Source organism: Zingiber officinale, chromosome 8B (genome assembly GCF_018446385.1).
Source record: "Zingiber officinale cultivar Zhangliang chromosome 8B, Zo_v1.1, whole genome shotgun sequence".
NCBI classification, from domain to species: domain Eukaryota; kingdom Viridiplantae; phylum Streptophyta; class Magnoliopsida; order Zingiberales; family Zingiberaceae; genus Zingiber; species Zingiber officinale.
In genome coordinates, this window is record NC_056001.1 from 37,935,646 (window position 1) to 37,960,660 (window position 25,015).

Consider the following 25,015-nt stretch of genomic DNA (forward strand, 5'->3'; position numbering starts at 1 on the left):
CCGAGCAGATAAAGATTGGGGCGACCGACCGAACGTTCCGAACGGAAGCAAAGACACCCCGGCGGGGAGTCGGGGTTCCGACGCTCATGTTGAACAGGGTTGTATGGCCGAGCGGGTAACCCGCTCGGCCGAAGGCATAAAGTAGTAATACTGCGAACAGTCTTCACAGAGCACACAACCGGGAATCTCCCGAGCGGACTAGCACATACGACCGGCCGGACGTGAGGGGACTGCCGACCGGCCGGACGCTCGGAATGGGGTAAGAAGAGACAAAAGGACAAGGGAACATCTTCTGACAGCGGGTATGTTCAACGACCAGGCCATACGCAGGATCTTACGACAGAGGGTTCCGCTGTCCCATCAGAGATGTGCTCGAACTGTAGCAGTATGGTATCAGGTAAGCTCTTCTGACAAGCTCATACTGAGGTATGGTTAGAGGACACGTATTCACCTCGGTATGTGTGCGTGAGCCTCTTCACAGCTCTATATAAGGAGCCTCACACTTCGCCGGAGGTACGCATTCTCCCGTATTCGAAGCCACTTCTGCATTTCCTCTTGCCTGACTTGAGCGTCGGAGGGTCGTCGCCGGGAACCCCTTCCCGGCCCGACTTCCTTGCAGGTTCGCCGGAGGTCCATACGATCGGTCGGAGATCTACGTCAGCAATTTGGAGAGCGCCACGTGCCCAGCGTCCGTTGATTCAACGTTCGGATAGGATCAGTCGACATTGCTACATAAGCCTGCTTCTTGCTATGCCATGAGGTGACGCCATCATTTAGCAAGAAGGTATAGCCAGATATGAATTTTCTGTCATCAAGGTCTCCTGCCTAATCTGCATTTGTGTAGCCACTTAGGTTCATCTTAGATCCTTGGAAACAGGTACATATCTATTGTCCTTTTAAGGTATTTTAATATCCTCTTCACCTCTTTCCAGTGTCTTGATCTTGAGTTTAACTAGAAATGATTAACTAAGCCAACACCATAGCTTATATTAAGACGAGTATATAACATAGTGTACATTAAACTACTAATAGAACTGACATATGGTATTACTTTCATTTTGACTATTTCTTCAGGAGTCTTAGGATACAATGTTGTAATCCGACATATTGAAGTGTTGTAGCATCTTAGCGATATAAGCCTCTTGAGACAATCCCAAAAGTCTCTTTGATCAATCTTTCATGATCTTTACTCCAAAGATGTACTCAACTTCTCTTCAAAAATAATACCCTCCATTTGGGTATATCCTTTTGCAACTAGTCGAGCTTTGTATCGATTAATCGATCAATCCGCTTTCCTCTTGATTTTGAGAATCAACTTATTCCCAATAGCCCTTCGGCCCAGAGGAAGATCAACTATAATTCCAAACTTGATTTTTTTTCATTGACTCCATTTCCTCATCCATTGCAACTTACCTTTTTTCTCTAATTGAGCATCTTAATGCTTCCTCAGCCGTTCGAGGTTCATTGTGTCAACTGAGTGTTATAAATGCCTTATTCTCAATATCAAACCATTTCTGAGGTTTAATCTTACGAACACTTCTTCGTAAGTTGGGTTGTTGAGAAGTCAACTTATGACTTGGCAAATCACTCCCGCTAGGTTGACTAGATTCAGACATCTCCTGATTTGTTAATAAAAGAACATTATCCTCCTCCTTTATCTCATATAGAGGAATACTCTTATCAACTTTACCTCATGTTGGGAATTCAGTTTTAAGAAAAGTATCACTCGAATCTATTTTGGAGATGGTTCTATCTAGTTGCTCACCTATGAAAACATAACCTTTGAAGGCCTCATGATATCTAATAAAGATACATTTCTTACCCCTAGGTCCCAATTTTCCATGCTTGTGAGAGCTATCATGAAGGGGGTCTCAGATTACTCAAATCCAATTTTTTGTCTATCTAACATTCATATGGGGTAGATAGAACTGACTTTGAAGACACTTTGTTAAGTATATAGACCACAATTAATAATGCATCTCCCCGATAGGAGATCGATAAATTAGCCTGCGCCATCATAGACCTAACCATTTCAAGAAGAGTTCTATTGTTTCTTTCAACAACCCCATTTTGCTATGGAGTTCTAGGGAAAGTTAGTTGTCAAATAAGCTTTTTCTCATTATACATTGTCTTGAACTGATCGACAAATATTCACCTCTACGTTCAATATGCACGATTTTAACCTTATATTCCAATTAATTCTCAATTTCATTCAAGTAACGAATGAAGCAATCTAATGTTTTGGTTTGAGAGAAATCAAATACACATGACCAAAATATGTGAAGTTATCAATAAATGTAATGATATAAGAACTCCCATTTCTAGCCTTCACATTCATTGGATTACAAGTATCCGAATGAATTAATTGCAATGATGATTCAACTCTTATAGCCTTACTAAATGGTTTCCTAGTTACTTTTCCATTAAGACAATGCTCACATATAGGCAAGTGAATCTTAGTCCGAGTGCCCAACAGACCCTCTCTAGCCAACCGATTCATATGTTCTTGTCCTATGTGCCCTAATCTAGCATTCCAAAACCTTATTAGTTATATCTACATCACTAGTTAGAGTAATGTTTCAAAAACAACCCTCAATGGCATAATTGACATCTGGTTCTACCATAAAATCATTGGATAGAAAACCATATCCAATTGACACTGAGTTAATCTTAAGTTCAACACTCCGGCTATAAATTAATACAATACCCTAAATCAAGAAGACATGTAACGGAAACAAGATTCTGTCAAATTTTAGGAGCATACAGGACATTATGTAGAAACAAAATACTATCACCACGGAATGTCGACTCCTTTGACTTCAACTCTTGCATTGTTTCCTACATAGATCCATTTGTTTCCAGTTGATACCCAGTGGTACTCTACAAATGTAACTCGCTCTCGAGCTACAAGGTTGGTTGCTCCCAAATCTATAATCCACAAAGGATAAGAATCAGCTAACAACACTGAACTAGCAACAAAATGCTCAGGAAAAGAAGATAGTTGCATTGTTTCAATATGGTCTTCTTTCCTTTCTTCTTGATTGAGCTTTGTTCCATAGCAACAACTTCTTTCTTCTTTCCCTTCCCCCTCTTGAACAATTTCTTTTCTTGGATCCAGATAATCCAATAGAACCAATAGCCACACAGGCTAGTCCATAAATCCTTGTGGATTCAACTCTCTCCGCCTCCAATTACACATGGTGTGAGATGTTAATGAAAGTCTTAATACTCTCACTGTGAGTTAGGGTTTGCTTTATGGTCATCCAAAAATTTAGAAGGGAATGAATAACTGTTTGAATTTGTTGTTTATTGGTCAACTCATGACCAACAATTTTAAGCTCCCGAATCATGTTCGGCATCTCCCTGAGGTGTTGAATCATTGAGATATTCGGACGCTTCTTGTAGCTGTTAAACCTGATTGTCAGCTGTCAAAGCTTGCTTAAACTTATTCCACTGTATTTTTCTTTAAGGGCTACCCAGATTGCATGAGCCGAAAGATACATACTTAAAAGATAGGTCATCTACCATTGAACTAATTAATATGCCCTTTGCAGTAGAGTCCTTTTTCTTCCATGCCTTATAGATATCAAGATCTCGTCTGTGCTGTGTAGTGAGACCATCTACAGGTTCTACCATAACCTGATTTACAACCTCTAGAACTTTTTGTTCTTCAAGTACATATTATATCTTGAGATGCCAGATCTTATAGTTATCCCCATATAATATCTCTCTGCAATTGAGTTTAGCTATGATATTCTTATTTGCCATAGTCTAACATAAATAAACATATTATTTAGTATTCAGTGTAATTCATATGTATGTAATTTATGATTGACTCATTGTTAATTTGAGTTGGTTTACAAAATCAAGTGATAACTACGTTTCTACTCATCATGTGTATGATCCAATCAAATCAACATTGATCAATACTATTACACACATCCCAACTAATGAACTTAATCATTATTCTATCATGATTTCTTTAATTAAATAAATTAATCATTTAATAAAATGAACTAATCATTTATCATGACATCATGTAGAGCAATCAGCATATGAATGAACATTAACATCAACATTGAATCAAATAGACTAATACTATTCATACATAATGATAGTAACAATAACATAACTCTAACAAACTAGATAGACTAATACCACTTCCACTAGGACAGACACTAGTGTAGTGACCAATATAGTCTCCTTCAACCTGGACTCATTTGAGGCAATCTCAGATAGACTAACTTTAAGATTTTTAATTTGATCTATCATCAAAACTTCTTCAGAATCCTCCTCAGATTCTTTAAGATCCTCCTCTGGATCCTCCTCAAATTCTTCGGGATCTTCCTATGAGAACTCATGGTGAAGTAGTTCCACACACAATACCAATGGGTGTGCTACCACCTTTGGTTTCTCTAGCAATGAACGAATCAACGCCCAGATCCTATAATTATCTTGGATTGAAAACTCTTCCTGTTCGAGTTTCCAAGACTGATTATCATCTATGTCATCTATAAATTGAATCAAATAAGTCAGTATAAAACCAACTAAGTAGTACAAAATCAGTTTAATTCAATTTATACATGTATAGAACCAACATTATTAATCAAGAAAAATAAATATTCTTGATTTTCAAGAGTTTTAATTGACTGACCCATTTGATCGATCGATTAGGAATCCAGATCTTGAGCTCTGTCCAATGTCCTCGTTAGAACTAATCCAATTGGATAGGAATTTTCTGTACATGTATTTTGTTATGATTTAAGCTAAGTTCATTTCAACTAATTTCAAACTTATAGATCAAACTCTGGTTCGTTTGATCAAACTAATACTTATTGATTTAAGTCTGATCCATTAGAACAAATTTAATTAGTCTAATTAAATCAACTAATGGTTTAAATTAAATTGGGATTTAATTTGACCCAAAATTAGTCTTGTTAAACTAATCTGGTCGATCTGATTTAATGAACCAGATGTAGTTTAAAACCGACCAAAAGGTTTAAACCTAGTCTAATTAATTGAAGCAGTTAATAACACATGAGATAACATTAAGGCTGCGTTTGGTAGCATGTAATCTACCTTGTAATGTAATCCAGATTACATTACAAAGTCGATTATTTTGTTTAGTTTAATTTAAAACTTGTAATGTAATGTAATCTGGATTACAAAAGGTAGTGAAGATTTGTAATCTGGATTACAAAGCAAATGCTATGTAATCCGATTACATTACGAGGTCATTGTTTCACCAAAGTTTAAATGCCGAATATACCCTTAGTCTGTTGTCGACTGCCGCCCGCCACCGGTAGCCAACCTTCGTCGCCGGCCACCGCCGCCGGTCGCCGGCCACCGCCGGCCGCCGGCGATCTACGGCGCCCATCCGGGCCCTGCCCACTACTGCGCCGCCACGCCCATCCCGCAAGAGTTCTACTCGTCGGTGGCGCCGGCGCCGCATCACCGCCGCCGCCGCCACTCGCTTCAACATCTGAAGCCCCCGCGGGCGCCGGCGTACGAGGCGATGGCGGGGGAGTCGCCCGAGTCCGAGGCGAGTTGCCGATGGCTGCCGCAAACTCCGGCAGAGGTGTGGCGACCGCCGATAGAGGTCACAGTATATTTTTGTCATTTTATAATAATACGAATTACATTCCTTATAAAAAATAATGGATACCAAACAAAAGAATGTAATCACTTTTGTAATCAAAAATTACATACATTACATTACCATTACATACATTACATTACCAAACGTAGTAATATAATCAAGATTTCATTATATTACATTACAAATTTAATTACATTACAAGTTAGATTACATTACACCCAACCAAACGTAGCCTAAATGAAATCAACATCTCAATGATTTAGGCAAACCACTGCATGCATAAAATTTAATTAAAAAAAACCATGAAACGTTTTTACATGCATAAGAAAAAAAACGTTTCAAACCTTAATCTGTGCCAACCATTCTCTGTGCTTCTTCTCCTTCGCCGTAACCCCTGTGCCGTCCTTTTTTTTGTTTTTTTTGTATTTTATTTGCTCATGCAAAAAAAAAACGGCCGGAGACGAACTCCATGGAAATGGCCACTGATCGGGGCGACAGGTCACGACACAGTCGTGATCTTACCTGGTGATGACGGCAGACCTCGATACAGTCAAGGTTTCACTCGGCGACGGCTGTAGATCACAGTCTACGATCTCGCCTGGTGACGGTAGAAAGCATGATGGAGACCGTGATGGAGACAAACTCCGTTGGCAATTTCTCCTGCATTAACAGAGGAGTGAGATGTTTAGTTTTTTTTTTCTTATATTTTTTTAATTAATTGAAGCATGTGAGATTAATTATAATTGGGATTATTAATCACCTCAATTAATTGAAACGTAAGTTTGACAACGCAAACTTAGGGGGCGTTTGGTTTAGGGGAATAGGAGTGAGGAATAGGAATGGGAATCGTTGATTCTCATTGTTAATGTTTGGATTATAGGAATAGGAATGCAAATAAGAGAATGAATCCTTGAAATTGGGTAATAACTCATTCCCATGTACCTCCCCTTCAATGAGTCATTACCCTATTTTCATCAATCAAAATATTCCCTTATTCCAAAAATACCCTTGAGCTAAAATTAAAATTTTCTTCCTTAATATCAAATATCAAAATATATTTATTTATTTTTTCTTTCATATCACTTCTCTCTCCTTATTCTCTCTCATCATATTTTCTCTCTCATCATTTTATCACATTCTTTCTCTCTCCTATTACACTCTCTTTCATTTTTTCTCATTACACTTTCTCTCTCATCATACTTTCTCTCTCCTCAATCTCTTCCATCGTACTCTTTTCCTTCTTTTTTTCTCATCATACTTTCTCTTTCATCATACTTTCTCTTCCATCACACTCCCTTTTCTCTTTTTTTCTCATTTACACTTTCGCTCTCATCACACTTTCTCTCTCCTCAATCTCTCTTGTCACACTCCCTCTTTTTTTCCCTCAACACACTTTCTCTCTCATCATACTTTCTCCCTCATCATACTTTCTCTCTCCTCAATCTCTCCCATCACACTTAATGTTCTCTTTTTTTCATCACACTTTCTCTCTCATCATACTTTATCTCTCATCATACTTTCTCTCTCCTCAATCTCTCTCATCACATTCTCTCTCCTCATTTTTTCTCATTACATTTTCTCTCTCTTCATCCTCTTCCATCGTACTTTCTCTCACATCATATTTTCTCTCTCATCTTCTCTCATCATGCTCTCTCCTATCACACTCTCTTTTCTCATTTTCTCTCATCACACTTTCTCTCTCTTCATTCTTTCACATCACACTTTCTCTCTCTTCATTTTTTCTCATCACACTTTCTCTCTCATCATTCTCTTTCATTATATTTTTCTCTCACATTTATCTTTCTCTCACATCTAATTTTTTCTCTTATTTTTCTTTAAGGGTAAAAAAGAAAATTTTGATTTATTCCGATAGAAAATATGCAACTAACCAAACATTGCTTTTAAGTGTGATATCCATGCTCATACCCATTCCCATTCCACAATACAATGATTCCCATTCCGATTCCTATTCCTAACAAAGAACCAAACGCCCCCTTAATCTAACGTGTAATTATCAGACAATTTTTCAAATAGTAAGTTTTACGAACAAAATTATTATCGACCTTTTTCTTCGCTACGCCCACTCTGCACGCCACACACCACACGTAGCCTTCATGCAACCACGACATACGCGATTACCAGCCACGAAGATCAATCATCGGCCTATAACGGCGGTCGCCGATCCTTTCTAGCATTGGATACTGGTCACTAGTTCTTGCAACGATTATTCGCAAGCCATTTACTGGCTTGGGAGGAAATTTTTGATACAGTTACGATTTCCAAGCGAAGTAATACATCTATCATGCATTTAGAACTAAATACACTCTGATACCTTTGTTGATAAATAACATGAAAAATTATAGAAATACAAAATCTGTAAAAATTCACAGTGATCTCTGATAGTAGATCTTGATCTTTGCTTTTCTGTCGGAAGAACGATCACAAACCACTTGTCATCGGAAGAACAATCACGAACGAATCGGAAAACTCTTTATGGTTCACAAACCAAATTCCACACCTCGGATGTTTTTCTTCTCTACAAGACACATAATTTCGACAGAATTCTAAGAGCACTTTTGATGTGCTTCGGTCCCATCTACATACACAACGCAACAATCTTTCTTAATGCATGCACCCCTCTTGCTCTCTTTTTTTCATTGCACCAATTGCCTTGGAAAACGAGGAAGATGACTCTTCATTTTCCTCTACCTCTATTAATGAAGGACTGAGAAAGGATTGGAAAATGAATGAAAAGAGGCACCTTACCTTCTTCACACCAACACAAACTATCTTGGAGAAAAAAACAAGTATAAAATCATACTTTTGTGTAGCTAATTCATCCTTTGATTACATCATGCTTAGACTAGATACTGTCAGGGGGCATTTGATATGAGCATGGAAATGAGAATCGGAATAGGAATCATTGTATTGTGGAATGAGAATGGGTATGAACATGGATATCACTCTTAAAAGCAATGTTTGGTTAGTTGCATACTTTCTATCTGAATAAATTAATATTTTCTTTTTTACCCTTAAAGGAAAATAAGAGAACAAAATTAGATGTGAGAGAAAGATGAATGTGAGAGAAAAATATGATGAAAGAGAATGATGAGAGAGAAAGTATGATGAGAGAGAAAGTGCGATGAGAAAGAATGAAGAGAGAGAAAGTGTGATGAGAGAAAATGAGATAAGAGAGTGTGATAGAAGAGAGCATGATGAGAGAAGATGAGAGATAAAATATGATGTGAGAGAAATGAGAAAGAATGAAGAGAGAGAAAGTGTGATGAGAGAAAATGAGATAAGAGAGTGTGATAGAAGAGAGCATGATGAGAGAAGATGAGAGATAAAATATGATGCGAGATAAATTATGATGGGAGAGGATGAAGAGATAGAAAATGTAATGAGAAAAAATGAGGAGAGAGAGAGTGTGATGAGAGAGATTGAGGAGAGAGAAAGTATGATGAGAGAGAAAGTGTGATGAGAAAAAAAAGTGAACAGTGGGTGTGATGGGAGATATTGAGAAGAGAGAAAGTATGATGAGAGAGAAAGTGTGTTGAGGAAAAAAAAGGAGGGAGTGTGATAAGAGAGATTGAGGAGAGAGAAAGTGTGATGAGAGTGAAAGCGTGATGAGAAAAAAAAGAGAAAAAAAGTGTGATGAGAGAGATTGAGGAGAGAGAAAGTATGATGAAAAAATGAAGGAAGAGAGTGTGATGGAAGAGATTGAAAAGAGAGAAAGTACGATGAGAGAGAAAGTGTAATGAGAAAAAAGAGGAAAGAGAGTGTGATAGGAGAGAGAAAGTATGTGATAAAATGATGTGAGAGAAAATATGATGAGAGAGAACAAGGAGAGAGAAGTGATATGAAGAAAAATAAATAAATAAATTTTGATATTTGATATTAAGGGAGAAAATTTTAGTTTTAGCCAATGGTATTTTTGGAATAAGGAAATATTTTGATTTATGAAAATAAGGTAATGGCTCATTGAAGGGAGGTACATGGGAATGAGTCAATACCCAATTTCAAGGATTCATTCCCTTATTTGTATTCCTATTCCTATAATTCAAACATTAACAATGACAATCAATGATTCTCATTCTCATTCCCCACTCCTATTCCCCCTAAACCAAACGCCCCCTGAGTCTCAAACTTCCAGACATCAAGGTCGACATCGGAAAAAAATAATAATCTTAATTAACTTTATTGATTATTTTTAGGATAATGGATCTGACCTCACGAAAGTTTCTCATCGATCATCATGATAAATCAAGAAGCGCACACGACGATCAACTTAGAAACCCAGCATCAGCCTTTGATTACGCTCCCTATTTAGAAAAAAATTTCCTACAAATACATCATAATTAAGATTCAAACCACAAATATCTAGATAATAATCTAAATCTCCTATCGCAACATCATAACCACAAGGACAAGCACTCTGGCAACTTGTCCAAAATAAAGATATCCACCGGGGAAACTCGAATGTTTTACATTACTTCTTTGCAGCTAATATGAGGTATCAATGAATATGCAAACGAAAAGGTTTATATTAGTTTTTGCTCAATTCAATGATGTAAAATATTTTAAGAAAAAATGCTAAGTAATTAACAGACAATGGTGATTCATAGGCGCGAGTGGAGTTGTTATTGCAAGAGGATAATAAAATGGGTGTCTCCGGAATCCCACGTAAACAAACACGACTCGAAATAATTTAAAAAAAAAAAATCAAAATTAATAAGTAGATTCTTAATTAAGCATGTGGTTTTGGAAACTTAAAATCAGGAGCATTTGTCAAATTTAATTTTGAGAATAAAAATTTCAAAATAAGTTTAACAAAAATATCTATGTTTCATATAATTAATGTAAAATAATTATGCTGATTAATAAAAAAAAGGTAATCAAGTAGAATGTAAAATAAAAGTAACTTTTATTATATTGTCCTGGGAACAGAAATAAAAAATTTATCATAACATATAACAACCACAAGACTACTGACTTGTGTTAATAAGGTAGGGTCCCACACCGGAAGGAGAGGATAATGAAATATTAGAGAAACAATATTCTTCTACGCTATTACAGGCTGAATATTCAATTAAAACTAAATGACTAAATCCAATAGAATCAATCATTTTTTTAAAAATAATTAATTTTTTCATTAAAAATTAAACAAATCCAAAGGATAAAATATGTAAAAATTAAATTAACTGCATAATCACATTTTTATTTCAATTTATTCTGTTTATTTGATTTAATCAAATAAAAAATTTTAAAATCAAACTTGAACCGAATTAATCGAATAATCTGATTATTTTTTTTAAAAAATAAATTCTAAAATAACCGTATCAAATATTTAAATTCGATTAATTTGATCGATTTATTTAATTTACTAACTTTTATTCACTTACTCTATGAAGCTAAAAGTAAAAAAAGGATAGTCTGATGCACGAAATTTTCATAATCTTGAGGAAAGATTCATTGTATATTGTCTTATTCTACTTTTATAAGAGATTATTTTTAAAGGCTATTTCCAAAATTCAAACCCGTGAAGTTTCACTGAAAGCAAATTAAGTAAAAAAGAGAATGCATTATTTATTTCACGTGTGGATGAAAGATAGATAGAGGTAAGCTTAGAGACATCATTGCTATAACCAGTATCGTGCATAAAACAACAAATGCAGCCACTGTTAGAAATATAAATGGAAAATGAGGTGGATATGGAGACGACCCCTTTATGTATGAGTTTAGTTTTATATTGAAGATTTTAAGGTACTATGGTTAGTTTATATTATTGTATATATATTGATGATGTGAACTAATATAAGGTGAGAGACTCTCTCTCATGCGTGGTACGTAGGGGTGCAAATTCAGGGTTCAGATTTATACTGAACCAAGTTGACTCATGTGCGAACATGATCTGCACTCATCGAATACTAGACTAGTGGAGGCAAAATTTGTCGAAGTGAATGAACCAACATTTTGTCACCTAAATCTCTTTTGCTACTTGCTTAAGAGTGTAATGGAAGCATTAATATGAAATTAATGGCTGACATTAAACTCATTAATGATGATTTCGTAACATCTCAATAATAATATCTGACATTAAACCCATTCATGACAATTCTATAACATCTCAGTAATAATTTTTTATATTAAACCCATTAATGATGATTCTGTAATGTCTCAGCAATAATAGTTGACATTAAACCCAGTATTGAATGATCATAACTTTGTCATTCATTGCAACCATGGGTAAACCCTCCTATAAAAGGAGGCCATGGGCAAGAGCAGAAAAAAATAGAAGTGAAAGAGAAAGAAAAAGAATTCATCCACCTTTGTTGCCTAACGTTCATTCGTTCAGTTGAACTATTCGTGATAACACTCAGGTGTATTCTCAATTCGTCACAAACAACTAGTGTTTGGGTGTGTGCATGGTTCTGCCATTGTATCTTGAAAAACAGACTATCTGAGAGAACCTCAAAGTACAGTGGAAGCGGGGCGAATATATTTCAAGAAAACTGCATTGAGCACATGCCCCAACATATCCCATGACAAATTCCTTTCCCGACTCGGTGATTCTAACTCTCGACTTGACTTATGACTCCCGACTTGATGACTCTGCTTTTGGACTCGGCAATATGAAGCAGAAATCATCCTAACAACCTAGCAGCCTGGCCTAGCTATCAAGGTCGACAGCTTGAGATTCTCTACTCAGGTCATCTTAACAGATAAGTTTGAATTTAGTTTGTCAATTCAGTATTTTCCCCAAAATCTCCAGCAATAGACTGTCCAACAATCTTCAAAACATATCTATTATTGTTGAGATGATCACAAAAAGTGTTGAGGTGCAACAGGCTCATCACATGAATGCCCCCTCCGCCTTGATTGGAAATGTTCCAATCATTCATGGGGAAAGGCTAGAGAAATTCATTGGGTTAAACTTCAAGAGATAACAACAGAAGATGCTCTTCTGCTTGACCACGCTTAATCTGACTTAATTCTTGATTGAAGACCCTCCCAAGCATGCTGAGGATGCCGATGTTCAGACCATCAATGCAGTGGATGCATGGACTCATTCTGAGTTCCTTTGCTGAAACTACATCCTCAATTACCTTGCTGACTCACTATATGCAGTGTATAGTATAAAGAGAACGACTAAGGAGTTGTGGGAGTCCTTGGACAATAAGTATGAGACGGAGGATGCGAGGGTCTCTAATTCCTGGACTACAAGATGTTTAACTTCAAGACGGTGATTAGACAAGTCCAAGAGCTTCAAGTGATCCTGTATGAGATCCACTCGGAAGGTATTGTTTTGAGTGAAACCTTTCAGGTGGTTGCTATTATTGAGAAGCTGCCTGCCAGCTGGAAGAATTTCAAGAACTACCTGAAGCATAAGCAAAAGGAGATAAACGTAGAAGAACTCATTGTTAGAGTTTGAATTGAAAAAGAAAATAAGGATTAAGAGAGAAAACTATTATCTCAGGCTACGGTGAAAGTCAATATGGCCGAGCATGGTAAAAACTTGAAATGGAAGAACCCCAAAACTTCCAAGATAGGGCCTAGAGGAGTCATAAAAATTTTTTTTCTGAGAAGTGCTTCAATTGTGGCCGTGTCGGTCGCGGATCTTCGGAGTACAAAAAGCTGAAGAAGAAGCAAAAGGCCAACCTAAATGAGAAATCAGAAATGGACGACCTTTGTGCCGTGGTCTTTTAACCGAAACTAGTGTGTTTAAATTTGCAACAATGGTAGATTAATACTGGAGCCACTAGACATATCTGCTACAATAAGGAGCCGCTCCACAATTTTAAAGAAATCAAAGATGGAGAGAAATTGTTCATGGGGAACTCAGTAATCTCGGACATCATGGACGAAAGAAAAGTGGTGCTGAAGCAAACCTCGGACAATTAGAGTTAACTCTCAACAATGTGTTGTATGTTTTGGAGATTTAGAAGAATCTAGTGTCTAGGTCACTATTAAGTAGTATGATTTTTGTATTATTTTTGAGTCAGACAAAGTTGTTTTATCCAAAAATAAAATATTTTTAGGAAAGAGTTATGTAATTGATGGGCTATTTAAGCTCAGTGTAATGCCGATTATGCCTAAGGTTAATAAAACTGTAAACTCTTTTATTGAGCCTTTATGTTTGTGGCATCATAGATTAGGACATGTTAACTATGATACGTTGAGTAGATTAATTAACATGCAAAGGATACCAACATTCCACCTTGAACTGAAATACAAATGTGAAATTTGAGTTGAAGCGAAAATGATAAGGTCATCCTTTTAACATGTTAAAAGAAGCAACGAACCACTCGGTTTAATTCAAATCAACGTGTGCGATCTCAAAGGTACACCGACACATGGTGGGAATAAATACTTCAACATTTATATATGATAACATAAAATATTGTTATGTGTATCTTCTCAAAAGTAAGGATGAAGTTATAGAAAAATTTGTTCTCCATAAGAATAAGGTTGAAAACTAACTTAATAAAAAGATTAAGGTGATTCTAAGTGATCGAGGCGGTGAATATGTTCATCATTTGCTGAATTATGTGTTGAACATGGGATCAAACATGAAACGATAGCTCCTTACACTCCTTAATAAAATGTAGCTATTGAGCGAAAGAACTGTTAGGGTCGATATGTGCTTGGGGGGGGGGGGGGGGGGAATAGCTCGTCGCGCTCTCGTTGCTTGCTTCGATGTTGATATGCAGCAAAAATAGACTCAAAACAAGCTCTCCAATGCTAACACAAGGGATTTACTTGGTATTCACCTCAAGAAGAGATGACTAATCCAAGGATTCACACGCGACACACACTCCACTAATCAAAACACTCTTTTTCGGTCGCAGCCGGAGGCGGAGAAGCCTTGTACAAACTCACACAACAATATACAACACCCACAAGAAGAAAATACAAAAGATACAAATGAAAACTCTTTCTTCTTGCTTACTTATTGCTTGTTGTTGCCTCTTGAACCTTGGAAGTATGACTACACTTGTCTCCAAGAACCTTCAAGAACTGGCTGTGAAAGTGTGGAGAATCTCACTAAGATCGCCGCTATGATCGCTAGAGAAGAAGCTGAAGAACTGCGGAGGAAAAAGCGCTCGCCAACGGCTATTGTTGGGGATCGGACGACCGGCTTGAAGGGGGGTTGGATAGACGGCACCCCCAAATACTCGCTTCTTTCTACAACGTTAGTGCGCAAGCGGAAATGCAAACAAAGCAAGTAGAAAGCTAAATACTAAAGGAAAGAATGCAAACCAAGCTACACGATCATTTACGTGGTTCGGAGATAAAGCTCCTACTCCACGGCGTGTCCGTAAGATGGACGATCCCTATCCGTCGGTGGATTACTCTCCGGAAGATCTCCGGCTAGTTCAAACCTCCTTGTGGGTGGAGAAACCTCACCACAAACTCACCAAGACCTCTTGGACACAAGGGAAACTCTTGAGCACTTGTAGACTACTAATTAGACCTTAACCAAGTTTAATTTCGTCAGAGATAACCAAGCTTCCAAGCCTTGGCTATATAGGCCGCGGGTTGAAAACCCCGCCTACCAGTCGACTGCCAAAACATGCAGTCGACTGCCCTCAGTGGAAATTCGACCGTTACATCCCAACGGCTCGATTCCATACGAACAGAGACATTCTGTTCACTGCCAGTCGACTGCCCTAGTCGACCGCACCAGTCGACTGTTAAAACATGCAGTCGACTGCTACAGTAGCGCTGCAGTAGCGCTACATTATTGCTACAGTAAAACCCTAAAACTAAGATTTTACTCCGAGTACAATCTCTCATGCACTCGTACCCTCACCCTTATGACTCATTTGATGCTTCATTTGCAGCTTTGACATCTTGCCTTCAAGCCTACTTCCTTTGGCTCTTGTCCCTCGGATGCATTCAAGCCCGCGGCTCATCCCCAATGCCATCCTTCGCGTATGCCTCGAAGTCGCTTCCCTCGACCCTTGTCCTCGCTGCCTTGTCCATGGTCCCTCGGATGCTCCATCCTTCACCGGACCCGAAGTCATCAACCTGAGTCACATGTGTATCCTGCAAACCTGCACAACTCAAATACACATATCAAATACAAGGGTGAACCTAACTTAAACCCTTTGCCCAAACACCAAAACACATGGTCCCGCGGACCATTGGGATTGCTCCAACAATCTCCCCTTTTTTGGTGTTTGGCAATACGTTTAAGTTAGGGAAAACATATAGCAAATAAACATGCTAAAACAAATGGACTTACGTTGCCAAGGCTACACACTTGGACTTACACGGCCGAATGGACTTACGTTGCCAAGGTTACACACTTGGACTTACACTGCCGAATGGACTTACGTTGCCAAGGTTACACACTTGGACTTACACTGCCGAATGGACTTACGTTGCCAAGGTTACACACTTGGCAACCGCCGTAACAATGCATCATGCATTTGAACCTATCCCAAGGCTCCCCCTACACTCCTCATGAGCTAGGATTTTTACAACGGGCTTTTTAAGAACCTATCCCAAGGCTCCCCCTACACAAAGGTACTTTCAGGTTTTCCCAACTAAACCTGACTTCTCCCCCTTTGCCTAACATCCAAAAAGTCCTCCAACAATATCCCAATTGTTGAAAACTTGTCATTCCAATTGACCCTAAACTCGTGTGTTTATCCCCCCATGGATTTCATACACTTGTATGAGTTGACTTGGTCAAAATTCAGTGCTGAAGACAATTTCAGACTAGTATCAGTCGACTGCAAGAAGTACCAATCGACTGCAAGAAGTACCAATCGACTGGTCGCTACTGGCTGAGCGAACAGAATGCTTCTATTTCCAGCCAGTCGACTGCATGTTTTAGAAGTCGACTGGTGCAGTCGACTGCTAAAACTAGCAGTCGACTGGCACAGTTTTTCAGCCTTTTTTAGCATTTCTGACCCAATTTCAGAAATTCACCAATAATTCCACAGACCTCCAAAAATCTCCAAATTTTGTGGAGAGGTCTGTTTTACCCATGTCTACTTGGGAAAATACATTCAAAAATGTATCTATCACCAATCCCAAGATTGATACAAAACTCAAAACTAGCTAAATGATTCAATTTAACCTTGACCTAAAGTCCTAGTTTTGGCTTCCTCTTGATGTATTTGCCCATACTAACCCACAATGCATCCCTAGCATTGGTTTATATGACATCTATACATCCAAAACCAATTATCATGCTATATGACCCCAATGTCATATTTTGAAGCATGAAACACAGTCCATGTGTGCCAATTCCCTAGGTTTGAGACTTAAGTCCGTCTCTAAACCATTTGACACACTCCATGGCTCCTCTAGACTCCCAAGTAGTACCCACCTGAGATCCATTTGCCATGGGTCCCAATTTGACTCTTTGAGCTCCCCCTAGAACTCTTAACCTTAGCCACCTCCTTAGGTGACTCATCTATTGTGGCTAAACCACAATGATGTCTCTTAGAAGATTTCCTTATCTTCTTGACCTTGGACATATCATCCTTGCTATAGTCATATGCAACCCTAGCATAAGACTTTCCCTTAGCCTTGGATGATCCTCCCTTGCCATGATCATTTGCCACCCTAGCATAGATCTCTCTTTGGCCTTTGAGGTGCTAGATCGGTATCCCAAACCCGATCTATCATTATTGGGTCTTTGACTACCCAACACCATATTTAATCCCTTAGATCCAATAGTGAATCTCTTAAGGAATTTCTCCAAATTATCAAGCTTTGACTTTAAAGCTTGATTTTCCCTTTCTAGGTTCCTAACCCTAGAGTTAACATGTCCACCTTGGACATTCCTAGACCTACCCTTTCTAGGCATGTGCCTCCCCTTCTTGGGATTAATGCCTTGGTTCTCTATTACCTTCTTCTCCTTAGGTAATGAGAATTTAACTTGCCTAGGTCTATCATGCATAGGTCTCCTAGGGTTTTGATCGACATTTACGCTACTCCTATCATGATATTTGAAACCAAAATTTTGCATGGGCATATAATGATTAACATTATTTTTCCTAACATGCATGAGAACATAAGAATTTGAATTTGAATTACACTTCAAATTAGGGTATACCTCCCTTACCCTTGAAGCTCCCCCTTGACTTGAGCTTTTCTTCTTCTTCTCTTTCTCCCATTTCTTTAATTGCGCAAGCTTCTTGATCTCCCTCTTCTTGGGGCATTTTTTGTGGTAATGTCCCCGCTCACCACACGTGAAGCACACTATGTGCTTTTTCTCCTTCTTCTTCCTACAACTCAAATTAGATTCAAAATGAATTGAATTGAGTTTAGGAGCTACCTTCTTCTTACCCATAGGACATCTACTCTTGTAGTGTCCCTTCTCATTGCACCCGAAGCAAGTGATATGGTCCTTTGACTTCACTTCGGTGGAGGTGCTTGCTAGGTTGACCACTTCCAAGACCTCTTCTTCATCCTCTTCACTTGTCTTGGATTCTTCTTCAATTCTTGAAGATGTTGATGATGACTCATCTTCCTCATCCACACTAGTGGATGACTTTTCTTCATCCTTCTTCTCCTCGGATGTTGAGTGCTCATCACCTTCCGGTTGCTCCTCCTCTACTCGAGCTTCTTCATCCGTTTCTTCAGATTTTTCTTCTTCTTGTGTATGCATAGGTTCTTCCCATTGAGCCTTCTTTATCTTGCTCCACAAATCGTGAGCATTCTCGTATTTACCTACAAGGCTCATTACGTCATTAGGCAAAATATCAATTAATATAGATATTACCTTGTCGTTTGCCTTTGACCGAGAGGTTTGCTCCTCCGTCCAATGTCGTGGTCGGAGCTTCTTCCCTTTCTTGTCCTTTGGGACTTCAAACGGCTCTTTGACTACCATCATGGTGTTCCAATCCGTGTTGAAGAAGACATCCATCTTCATCATCCAATATGTGATGTCCCATAAGCCTCTACCTTCAAGCTTTGACGGTTCAATCAAGCCGGTCATCTTTGCTTCCTTGGCGGTTAGTCCAATGGAGAGCGGCCTCGCTCTGATACCACTTGTTGGGGATCGGACGGCCGGCTTGAAGGGGGGTTGGATAGACGGCACCCCCAAATACTCGCTTCTTTCTACAACGTTAGTGCACAAGCGAAAATGCAAACAAAGCAAGTAGAAAGCTAAATACTAAAGGAAAGAATGCAAACCAAGATACACGATCATTTACGTGGTTCGGAGATAAAGCTCCTACTCCACGGCGTGTCCGTAAGGTGGACGATCCCTATCCGTCGGTGGATTACTCTTCGGAAGATCTTCGGCTAGCTCAAACCTCCTTGTGGGTGGAGAAACCTCACCACAAACTCACCAAGACCTCTTGGACACAAGGGAAACTCTTGAGCACTTGTAGACTACTAATTAGACCTTAACCAAGTTTAATTTCGTCAGAGATAACCAAGCTTCCAAGCCTTGGCTATATAGGCCGCGGGTTGAAAACCCCGCCTACCAGTCGACTGCCAAAACATGCAGTCGACTGCCCTCAGTGAAAATTGGACCGTTATATCCCAACGGCTCGATTCCATACGAACAGAGACATTCTGTTCGCTGCCAGTCGACTGCCCCAGTCGACCGCACCAGTCGACTGCTAAAACATGCAGTCGACTGCTACAGTACTGCTACAGTAGCGCTGCAGTAGCGCTACAGTACTGCTACAGTAAAACCCTAAAACTAAGATTTTACTCCGAGTACAATCTCTCATGCACTCGTACCCTCACCCTTATGACTCATTTGATGCTTCATTTGTAGCTTTGACATCTTGCCTTCAAGCCTACTTCCTTTGGCTCTCGTCCCTCGGATGCATTCAAGCCCGCGGCTCATCCCCAATGCCATCCTTCGCGTATGCCTCGAAGTCGCTTCCCTCGACCCTTGTCCTCGCTGCCTTGTCCACGGTCCCTCGGATGCTCCATCCTTCACCGGACCCGAAGTCATCAACCTGAGTCACATGTGTATCCTGCAAACCTGCACAACTCAAATACACATATCAAATACAAGGGTGAACCTAACTTAAACCCTTTGCCCAAACACCAAAACACATGGTCCCGCGGACCATTGGGATTGCTCCAACAGCTATAACCTGTGCAACGGTCGAATCCCAATCGATTGAATGACTCTCAATCGATTGGGGAGGCTTTGAATCAATCAGTCGATCGTCAGAGCGCCTCTGTGCTCTCTAGAAATCGTCGCAATTGATCGCTCGATCGATTCAACTTCTATGCACGATTTTCAATTCCCCAATCGATTGGTCGATCGATTGGGGGCGCCCAATCGATCGGCTGATCGATTGGGAATGCTTCTGTGTGAGCGATATAAGCTCCCAATCAATCGGCCGATCGATTGGGCCACTGGTTGTGGAACATAGCCCCAATCTATTGGTTGATCGATTGAACCTTTATTCAATCGATCAGTTGATCGATTGGTCTCCCCTTTTGACTTACTTAAACCAAGTCCGGGGCCCCTAATTCCAATATCTAGTCAATCGTGACCTGTTAGGACATTATTCATGACATCCGGTCAACGTTGACCTGCTAAGACTTCTTCATCAAGTGTCTGGTCAATCCCTTTGATCCACTTGGACTTTTCTCTTCATGCCAAATGTCCGGTCAACCTTGACCCACTTGGACTTACCATCTCATGCCAAGTGTTCGGTCCTCCATGATCCACTTGGACTTCCACTAGATGTCCGGTCACCCTTGAACCATCTAGATTCCCTCGTGCCAAGTATTTGGTCAATCCTTTGACCTACTTGGACTTTCTAATACTAGGTGTCCGGTCAACCTTGATCCACCTGGATTTCCATGTGCCTGACTTTACTCACCCGGTCTTTCCACTGCTCGACTTCACTCACCGGGACTTCTACCTGCCTAGCTTCACTTACTAGGACTTACCATCTGCCTGACTTCACTCACCAGGACTTTCTATCTACCTAGCTTCACTCACTAGGACTTTCCATCTGCATGGCTTGACTCACTAAGACTTTCCATCTGCTTAGCTTCACTCATCATAACTTTCACCTAGCTTCACTCACTAGGGTTTTCTAATTGCTTGGCTTCACTCACCAGGACTTTCAACTTCCTAACCTCCAATTAGGACTTTCCCAGTCAAGTATTCAGTTAACCCTTTGACTTACTTGACTCTTCTTCACATCTAACTAGTCAACCTTGACCAGAGGAGAATTGTATCAATAATCTCTCCAACCGGATGATTGCATCTGCAATTTTTATGTATTGTCAAACATCGAAACCCAAACATATAGACTCAGACTTGAGCCAACTCAAGCCTAGTCAACCTGGTCAACCTTGACCCAGGGGATATTACACCAACAATCTCCCCCTTTTTGATGTTTGACAATACCTTTAAGTTAGGCTAATCCCATAGCCTCAACTTCCTTTCATGCCAAAGTAAGAATGAGAGTTTCCTTCATTCTCCCCCTTTCCTAGAGGGCAAACTCCCTCTTTAGGTAATGAATATCTAACTTAAACCCTATATTCTTCCCCTATTGACATACATAAAAAAGAACTCTCCCCCTGAAAAGTTACTCACCGTTGTTCACAACTTCACTCGTTGGTCACAACACCACAATGAAGGTCTCATACGCTTCACTGTATTAAATGCTCACCCTTGAGCATTACTCCATATTATGATGCTAACCCCACAATGAAGATATCTACTCTCCATTATTTTTCAACGCTCAACCCTGAGCATTTTATCAAGAGAAGGATATACCACCTTCCATGGTTTCAGAAAATAATTTCCATGTCCTTAGCGAGTAACTCCCCCTAAAGACATGTTTCAAACTTCTGTCATTGCACCAACAATGACTTCAAACTCCTAAACCTTTAGGAAACCTAAAAATTTAAAGTTTTGAGATTCAAAAATCCAATATTGAAACTAAGCCTCAACCTAAACTTCTATTTAGTCTCCCTTAATCAATCCATCCTTGTTTTCATTATGAAAACTCCCCCTAAATGTATACACATGTGTTTCAAGGGGTTATGAATGGTTACCTAGACTAAAAATAGTTTAAAATACTGAAATAAGGCTTTCCCAGCCAAAATCAGCATTTTCAATCGATTGAAACCAATTCAATCTATCGCCTGATCGATTTCGCGAGTTTCTGTTCATGAAAATTACCTTTGAATCGAACCACTAATCGACCCAGGCAAATTGAATCAATCGGCAGATCAATCCAGCGAGGCTCTGCTCATGAAGAAACGTAGCTCAATTGATCGGCTGATCGATTGAGGCTTCCCAATTGATCGGCTGATCAATTGAGTTTATGAAATTTTGAAATCCAATTTCAACCGAATTCCATAAATGCCCTAAAAATTCTACAAAATTCTAAAAATCATGAAAACTCATGTAGACATTACTTAGGATATATACTATCATAGAAAAATAGTTTTCTAGGAAAATACTTCATATTTTCAAAGATTGACACAAACTTGAAAACTTATAAAAACTTTAGTGTTTTCTTCTAGTTTGTGTCTAAATTTTCAATGATGATTACTATCAAGCGATAGTCTTCACCAAGCTTTTCCAAAATTATTTTAAAATTATTTTCAAAATCAATTTCCAATCATGTTCTTTGGGCTCAATGCATATGACTTGTACATTATCTTTCCCAATGATTGGAGTACACACAAATATGTGTTTTGATGAACCTAAAATTAAAAAAGAATGCACTAAATCAACATCTTGAGTTTTGTTTATTATCCTAACATCTCATTTGTATCTAATGTGTACTAAAACATATACAAGTCACCTTATAGTTCTTTGTGAGATGTAAAATTTGGTTTTCCCCTAAACTAGGCATCATGTTTATCTATCTAGGCATTTTGGACTATAAACATCCATCTAGGATATTACTTGTTAGTAAATGTCATTATCCTTAATTTCAAGGAATTAAACATAATGCATGATGAGTTATGACATACATCAAAATGAATAATTTTCAAAAGAAAATATACTATAACTACATGATGTATGTATGACATGACATGATATTTTTGTGTTTTTCATAATAAGCATGAATGCAAAATATGATGTCATGGCATGTGATGGGCAAATAAAGCATGACAATTAGCATAATAAAATGTACCTAGATTATCTATCTAAGTGTTCTTAAATCCTTAGCTAAACCTAAAAGTAATCCTCGATTGCCCATATCTTCTTAAGAAAATGCCAAAACCCAGCTTGGCATTTCTTTTGCACTTGATTAATTTGTGCCAATATAAATTACATCAATTCCTCAAAGTTGGCACATTTTACTCTTCCAAAGAGTAAACAAATAATGAATTTCATTTTCAAAGGTTAATAAAAATCATAAAAATGCTCTCCGAGTGTCAACTTCATCAAGGTTGGATTAACTACCCTTACAATTAGAGTTGACACTCTCTAACTCATCTAAGGGGTAAAGAAAATGCTCCTAGGAACCCAAAACCTATTGGTGCTCCTTGGATGCTCCAGGTACTCACTAGGGATGACTTCCCTAGATACTTTCCTAATGATCTTGTTAGGCTTCTTAGAAGCCTTGGTCACCTTCTCTAGGTCAACTCTAGGGATAGCTTCCCTTGTGACATTCTTAGTGACTTTGTTAGACTTCTTAAAAGTCTCAGTCACTTTTGATGTTGCAAAGATACTCCTAAGGATGACTTCCCTTGTATCCTTGACTTGACTCCTAGACCTAGGGTTGGTTTCATAGTTATATGGAACCCTATGATAAGATATTACATCCTTCTTAGCCTTGGGTTTGTATCCCAAACCTCTATGACCATTGTATGACCTTTGTGCTCCTAAACCTAGGTTATGCTCATTTTGCCATTTTAGGATATTTTCTATTCTTTTTAGGGTCTTTTATATTTTATCAAGCCTTGACCTCAAGACTTGATTTTCTTTCCATAAATCCCTAGTTTTGGATTTCTTTTTGTCCTTGAGCATTTTTATTTTTAGGCTTATACCTAAGGTCCTTAGTGTTATTTCCTAGTTTATCTATCTTGCTAGCCTTAGGGGTAGCTTTAGCATGATAAACTACATAATTTTCCTTAAGTTTATCATGCTTCCTATTTTCATGGTAAATATCGTTAAAATGATATACGCTAGAACTAGCATGCTTTTTACCATTACTCAAAGGGATAGACTCAATAAATGATACATTGAGTTTTACCTTGGAAGCTCCCCCTTGACTTGAGCTTCCTCCTTTGACTTTGACCACTTTCCTCCCCTTAGGGCATTGACTCCAATAATGTCCTTTTTTATGACATAAGAAGCACACAATGTGCTCCTTACTCTTCTTTGTTGTGGGGCGGTCTCCTTGGGCTTCTCCTTACCCTTAGGTGCCACTTGGGCCATCTTCTTGGCCAATTTAGGACACTTACTCTTGTAATGCCCCTTTTTCCTACACTCAAGTAAATGATATGATCTTCATTGTTAACAATTGAAATTGTTATACCTTTACTTGTAGTGGTGACATCTTCTCCTTTTGATTTGGATGTAGAGACTTCCTCTTGATCCGACAATGATGATCCTCTAATTGATTTGTCTTGACTTTTGGAGGTGAAAACTTCTTCATCTTCATCCCTTCTTGATCCGGAGATGGAGGCTTCTTCTTCTTCTTCATCCTCTTGTAAATGAAACAAGGAATATGCTCCCTCCTTGCTCTTTTGGTTGCACTCCTTTGAGGATGAAGCTTCTAAAATCTCTTCTTCCGATGTTGAGCATATCTCAACTTCGAAATCCTCCTCCTCTTGGTCTTGCTCCAATGAGTTACCCTCTTTGGGTTTGTCTTGATTTGGTACAGTAGAAGGTTCTTCATGAAGCTTGGCTAATTTTCTCCATAGCTCTTTGACATCTTTAAATTCTTCAATTTGCTCCAAGATGTTGCTCGACAATATATTGACCAATAGCTTGATCACTTTATCATTGGCCTCACATCTTTGGATTTGCTCTTGGCTCCATTTGCTATTCTTCAGAATTTTACCCTTTGAATTTGTTGGAGCTTCAAAGTCTTCCATTAGAGCAAACCATTGCTCTATCTGTAAGACCGTTAGACCGTTAGTGCTACCCGCACCAACACTATCTCCATCATCAAGAAATTTTTGATTCTTGATTTCCAAGAATCGAAGCTAGTCATTGTGAATGGTGGAGGCTGTTGGATCGAAAAGCGCTAGAGGGGGGGGGGGAGGGGTGAATAGTGCTCGTGGCTTTCACTTTTCATATTCGGAAAACTTTAGAAGTAAACGCAGCGGAATAATAAAGCACACCACAAAGAGACACCAAGATTTACTTGGTTCGGAGCCTGGGGTGACTCCTACTCCAAGGCCCACGCTCGTTTAGCGTTTACTTTGGGCAACAACTATAATCGCGCAAAAAGTACAAGAGATTATTACAATTTAATTGTACTAAAAGACTAT

The 25,015-nt window shown here is 38.8% G+C and overlaps 1 protein-coding gene across 1 annotated transcript in view; it reads right to left on the minus strand.

Moving 5' to 3' along the window:
• Positions 1 to 12,701: 12,701 nt before the first annotated feature.
• The window catches only part of LOC122013696 (serine carboxypeptidase II-3-like), a 41,932-nt gene continuing 29,618 nt past the window's right edge, over positions 12,702 to 25,015 (minus strand). Inside the window, exon 9 of the mRNA XM_042569933.1 lies at positions 12,702 to 12,977. Coding sequence (XP_042425867.1) covers positions 12,702 to 12,977 — 276 coding nt within the window. The remainder of the gene's footprint in view (positions 12,978 to 25,015) is intronic.